Source organism: Musa acuminata, chromosome BXJ1-7 (genome assembly GCF_036884655.1).
Source record: "Musa acuminata AAA Group cultivar baxijiao chromosome BXJ1-7, Cavendish_Baxijiao_AAA, whole genome shotgun sequence".
Classification (NCBI taxonomy): Eukaryota; Viridiplantae; Streptophyta; class Magnoliopsida; order Zingiberales; family Musaceae; genus Musa; species Musa acuminata.
In genome coordinates this window covers 695,536-702,210 of record NC_088333.1, presented here as the reverse complement: position 1 = coordinate 702,210, position 6,675 = coordinate 695,536, and the positions used below count along the sequence as shown (strand labels likewise).

The 6,675-nt window shown below is 39.5% G+C and overlaps 1 protein-coding gene across 1 annotated transcript; it reads right to left on the bottom strand.

Moving 5' to 3' along the window:
• Window positions 1-544: 544 nt before the first annotated feature.
• On the bottom strand, window positions 545-1,696 carry LOC103990984 (EPIDERMAL PATTERNING FACTOR-like protein 2). The gene is made up of 3 exons (XM_009410311.3): window positions 1,531-1,696; window positions 1,426-1,460; window positions 545-1,350 (listed from the first exon to the last, which is right to left on the bottom strand). Exons 1-3 carry the CDS (start codon window positions 1,628-1,630, stop codon window positions 1,114-1,116), a joined length of 372 nt encoding a protein of 123 aa, XP_009408586.2. The 5' UTR covers window positions 1,631-1,696; the 3' UTR covers window positions 545-1,113.
• Window positions 1,697-6,675: the final 4,979 nt, after the last annotated feature.

Below are 6,675 nucleotides of genomic sequence, written 5' to 3'. Positions count from 1 at the left end.
TCAATGATCAAGGAGAGTATTATTGTTTGCCAAACAATATCTTTTTAGGTTTTTGGACCAGTGATCTGATCAACAATGCTAGTTTAGCGATATAAGTGAGAATTTTAGAAAAATAAATTGAATATTGACACTTGTTTGCTGGACTCGGAGAAATAAATTGTAATGATTTTAATGCGTTCACTATATTGGGTATGTTTTAACAGATCTTTAAAACTTCTGCTGCAGATTCTTGATGGTAAGGAGCTCAGAAGAGTATAAGACTGATTTCTTCAGTGATCCCAAGGGAGCCATTGGATGTGCAGGTGTCTTCTTTCTCTACCACACAACATGCGTGCATTTGCAACAGGCTCATCTAAATTTATGCTAGTGATGTACTCCACATATGAATCAGCACATGATCTCAAGCAGAAAACGGAATGTGTGAGCTGATACCAGCTTTATTTTATTTCATCCCTTTAAGGATTAAACTTTCTGACTTGCTTTATCATCGAAGTCTCTCTATTTGCAGACCCCTGTTTTTTAGCTGATTCAAGTAAGAGTTGGATGAGGCCAACATGCAGTAGATCATGAACAGAGAATATTGTGACGGTATACATCATGTGCTTGCTGTAGCAGATACAATTCGGGGTAGGACACAGCAGCCAACCCAACAACAGATCGAAACAAGAGAGAGCATAAAATCCAGGATGAACTCGGAAGAGCAGAGAAACTAGATGGCAGAATCTTGTCCTCATCAATCATTTGCTTGCAATATATACCTTGAGATCAGGTCAGATCAGATCAGATACTTCAGCTGGATACTGCTTAGTGGACGTGATGTTTCATGGAGGTGGAATGGCGTCCCGCGGCAGCGCAAAATCTGTGCATGATGTGCCAAGGGAGCAGCTTCCTTTGTGTCCCGTCTTCAACACCAGCGCAACCAGAGGCCAAGCAGGGCAGTCTTTTATGTCAAATGTAGTAAGTACATGATGATGTCCGATAGCCAAAACTTAGAAAGGTTGATTGAGCAAAGCCTGGAGGATAAACAAATGGCAAGAAGGAGATCCATAAAGAAGAAACAGAAGTGAAGAGTATTATCCACAATTCAATCTGGTGTTGACTGGGTTCAATGGGTCATGGATTAAATATCCTGTTCCCACATTTGCATTTCCAGCTGAGGGGCTTGTAGTTGGAGCTGTAATCGCCCCTCAAAGTGGCTATACCCCAGAATCGCCGAGTTGGATTCCTCTCTCGTGGGATTACTGGCACTTGGACTGCTTCACAGTGGCCGCAGGTCATGCACCTCCTCTCACAGATTGGTGGTCTCGATCCAATCAAAGCTCTCACCATCAGCTTCTCCTCTCCTCTCCCCTGCATCACCATATATACAGTACTAACATGTTACCAGGTGTAGAGATGAAATGAGTTCTCGCCATGAAGACTTACATCTGCATACTCGAGAAGCCTGAACACCGATCTACCTGCAACCGAGGCACCGAAAACTTTCAAACCTTGATGTAGAAGCTGAGAACCAAGTCGGAACAAGCTTACCTTCGACCAAAAGCTTGACATGAGATGAACTCAAGAGGATGAGCACCAAGAGGAGAAGATGGAATGGTCTCTGACTGTCGATAGGGTGGAGAAGTCCCATTACTTGATGTAGTTGAACCGAGTATACGAGGACTTATGCAGGGAGAGGAATTTAGAAGGAGAGGGAGAGAGAGGCAGTGCTTTGCCTTGCTTCTGCTTTTATAGGGGGAGGGGGTGGGGGTGGGGTGTGTGTATGAGTGAGAGAGAGAGAGATGATAGTTCAACCAGGCAATTGGACTGATCCGAGACAAGGAACGTGCACTAAATCCTTCCTCAGAAAAAGATTAGGTTGGCAAGCTGTTCTCTCAATTCTTGTTGGAAATGGGCAGTGCGATCTCCATCTACCATGTCCCATCTGTGGAGCAGTAATGGAACAAATAGGTACGTGGTTGAAACACCTTCGCCCAACGGCAAGAAAAGCAGCGGCACCCACCCAGAGAGTAAAGTGAACGGCGAGGAAAGGTTGTCGCGGTACAAAAGAGGAGGAAGAAAACCACATGCCTGATAGAAGATAGAATAAAGGACCTGAAACAAACGCTGCAAAGAAGACGATGATCAGGTGTGTTCTTGGTACAGATTTGGTCCCTCTCTCTCTCTCTCTCTCTCTCTCTCGCTCTCCCTCTTCATCCTCTTTAGGACAAACGAGGAGAACCTGACTGCAAGCACTGCAACCAGACGCGAATTAGCGTCCTTTTTTGGTTGGATTCTGGTGTGCATTAAAGTTGACATGAACATATGAATGCATTTATCTCGCCACTACCTTACTAAGTGGATGAGTAGGGCGACATCCATCTAAAAATTACACTCATTACATTTTGGAAGAGATATGATTGAGTTACTTATGTGCAGAGTAATTTTTTAAAACAAGATTTGAAAGATATTTTTAATACATCAAATGACGTACATACATGATGCTCACGGATGAACTCTCTAAGCCTAAATGGTTTAGAAGGATCCTCATCATGTTTATTGTACTATTCTCTTTTTTTTAGTTGTTACTAATTCAAAAAGTCATTTTATAGTATAGCCAATTGGGCCACGGCCCAATTAAGCCCAATTGTTTTCTATTGTATGCTCCACCCCAAATTGATTTTTTTAAATAAAAAAATACATTAGATTAACAAAAATTCATACAGACGTGATAGAGTATATTTTCGCACCGTCCAACTAGCAACCACCTTAAATCACACGTGGTGCTACTCCGTCTAGCTGGCAACCACCTTAGATCACCACGTAGCTTAACTTAGAAATGACACCACATCTCAAGTCCGAAACAATGCACTATAAATCCATGCCAACAAGAATTAAGTAAGGCCAGCCAACAAGAATATGACCCCGTAAAGCATAGGCTCGAGAGGATGGCCCCAGAACAGACAAACCGCCCACCGAAAATATCAACGGATGCCAATAAGGAATAAAAATCGCCCCAGGTAAATGCTAGGGGACAAGATTTACTATCCACAAAAATCTGATTTAAGCTTCGGAGGGATCATGCCAGAACTCCCCTCTCTGACATTGACCTATTATGCAGGGACTCGAGACCAGAAACCCCTCGTGAATTCACTAAGAGAACACCATAAGAGAAGACGATTACCGCTCTCCGCCCTTTCTCCTTGAAGCCTTCATTTAGAGAAATCCCGTGGGTGACCTTACACAATCGGGACTGAACCAAGTTGTGCCCCTTCCCGAGTCACGACATAAAGAATCATAATATTTTTTGATGCTAGAATGAGGGCCCGATATCGCAAGAGCATACGCCAGCAAATGACCTCAGCGAGCACCTTTACGAGGAGATACCCGCTGCCCATCCTACCTTCCACCTCGAAGGTCAATAGCTATGGGTATAACTACATTAATGAGGGAGATGAGCTAGTCTGATCGAGTTTGAGTGCACTAAAGCTTCGATGCCATTGAGTGGGATTAAACTTGAGACTCCTGGGCCATCGTTAAAGCTTCATTCATAAAATCTATATCAGAAGCAAGAGTGGAGGCCTTATTAGGATTGGTTGAAGGAGTATAGCCATTGTGTGTGGTGTGATTATTGTAATAGGTCCTTCTTTGGACTTTGATTTGAAGCTCGCCCGACTTCTCATCTTTATTGTGCCCCACAATAACAGCTTACTCCGACTACACTGATATTGTGCCCCACAATATCATATGCAAAATATAAGTTGAGTATAATTTCATGAGTTATGGCTTAGAAAAAATTAGTATCTCCTGTTTTAACTTACATTTCGTAAGGTAGGGAAAGGGAGTAATAAAATATTATACAGATGCAAGCATATCTTCCCCTATCACTTGAAGCTCTAGCGACATGCGCCTTCAACATATTTTCAATGCAGACAATGATTTCGAAAAGAATTCTACAAAACATTAGCTTAATAAGAAGGTTGGGTAGCTGAATCGAAGGAGGCATAGTAGTCATGGTCTCTGTAAGGGGTTAAAAATCTTCATGGGAAGATGTTTAATGCTACTCTTTTATGAACCAAGGACTATCAGTGAATATATTTATCATGTCTTGCTCATTGTAGAAACGAAAGCATAGGAACCCACCGATGAGGTTGATGATTTAGAGGGATAACTGTAGCTCCCAAAGGGATGAGAGTTTCGCTCGGATGACTACAAGTAGAGTTTCCGGTTGTTCCTAGCATGCTACACGTCTATTGGGGGTAGGATCGATACATGTCTAGAGTGTTTCTAATAATTTCTTTATTTTTATAGCCAAGTCTACATCAAAGTGTCGTGAATTCATCGTGGACATTTGACGAAAGTGCCACGGATACAGTGATTGATGCCTTCGATAATATTTTTATTTTATAAATTTGAGTAATTTAAATTCACATGCTATAAATATGAAGAGATCATATTGCATATTATTAGGATACTTCTTAACATCTAAGTTGTTTATTCAAGTTGATATTCAGCTAACTCAATAATAGATGACCATATATATTTAAGTTAGAATGTCTCAACTAATATCAAGAAGTCAAATTTCTTTTATTAGTTTTAAAGTAAATTTTTGTTGAAAAATCTTGGGAAGCCATATTGCATATGTATAGCAGCAAAGAGCATAAAACCAAAATCTCTAAATTCTCAAATATATGTTTGTTATCGTGTGAAAAAAATTTACAAAATATAAAACTACGTATATTAAAGATTATGTTACCTAGGGAGATCATATATCCTTGAATCCCTATAGATCTCTAGGAGAGGATGAAGGAGGTCAAGTGCCCTCCTCTCTAGTGGTGATCCACACAATAGGGCTGCGATGATGCTCCTCAAAACTTCATGCTTGCTTTGAGGAGGAGAAGGGGAGGAGACTAGAAGAGACAACTAAAAAGCTCTCGCCCATGAACCATTGATTCCCTCCTATTTATAGAGATCCGCTATCAACTTAACCATAATATATTATGTCATATTGAGTATTGGATCTTCATCCAACTACCCAAGCCTCGTATATTAGTGGATCTCTATCCAATAATCTCTCATGGGCTCTTATTGGATCTCATCCAGAGGATCCAATAATTTAGAAGCTTATTGAATATCTAATAAGATAGAGGCTCTAGCGGATATCTCATATCTGAACCTCTACTTATCGCAATGCCTACCATATGTGTGTGACCCTTTAGGCCCAATATCGAGCTGGCCGTGAGTCATACCTGTTAGAACTCCTTCTGACTTAGTGAATTATTATCATCGTAATAATTCACTCAACTCATCGATTGTGGATGTACTAGGCCACTACGTCATAGTCCCCAGATAATATAAGAGAATCCAATCCATCGGACCTGTCTATCCTCAGTTACCGTGTACCTATAGTCCCTTATCCATCTAATATTCCAGAGATCGTATACCGGGCATAGTGCTGTCAAACTTATATAATTTCTACTCGAGTCTTGCTCCAATCGGATTCTCTTAGAGAACTATTTTTCTCTTAATTCGAATGACCTTGATCAAGGATTTGTTTGAGCAAGAATACATGAGATATTCCTTTCATGACACCGACAGTGGATGATCCTCTATCGACACTCAATAGTCCTCGTAAGGTTAGCTATCACTCCCGATAACCGACTGTGCTAGAGATAAAACTTCAAGACATATAAGTCTAGTATCAAAGAATGTAATACTCATACAAGACATCCTTGGTATCTTAAGTCTAAGGACCATATACACTATTGGAACTACGAAATCATTGTTTGACAATAAGGCATTATCAATCATCCAGCATTCCGTAAGCGGATCAATTAGTGAACTTATTCTCCAATGAGCACTTGTACTATATCCCTAGTGTCCTCACACGAGCAGCTATGAGATTAACTATATCCATCATATGGACGGATGTACAGCACATCAGTCTATTCGGTTATCTCGATATCCCTTTCGAGTAATCTATGACCGGGATTATTTAGGATCTATATTTAAAGACGAATCAGTCTCATTATCGTGATCTCATCACGATCCAATTCCCATTGTATATCCATTGACATCACAATATATTAAAGCAATAGACATATAAAGTGATAAAATATCAAAATATAATAATAAATAAAAAGACTACATACGAAGTCACACGTGTCATCACTCATGTGATTGGCTTGTAGGGCATATGACTAACAATTTTAAGTAAATTATAATATTACTAAATATATAAATGAATTATAAAAAAATTAAGATGTTTTACAAAAGTTTTTTGTTTTTATCATTTCGATTGTAACGCTTAGTAAATACATAAGGATAATAACAAGTGTAAGACAATGGATTCTGCTTTACTCTTGTCACCATACTAACCAATTGCATCTTGGCTTTCTTCTTTTAATTTCTTTCTTCATTTTGAGTTGAAGGGGTTCTAAATCTTAAATCATTATGGAGGTGGTGCCCCAACATTGTTTGACCCACCCAATTCTGACCCCCCCACCACCAACCAAAATAAATTTTTTAAGACCTTCCATTTGACATTCTTTCTAATTGATTTTTTTAATAAGAACTTGTCGGTGATTAATTCTTAAAATATCTAATTATTGGGAATTATAATAGATGTATTTAATTTCTTCAAAAGTGAGTATGATCCAATATGTCTAAAGTAAGTATAACTCATCATTGTCTATT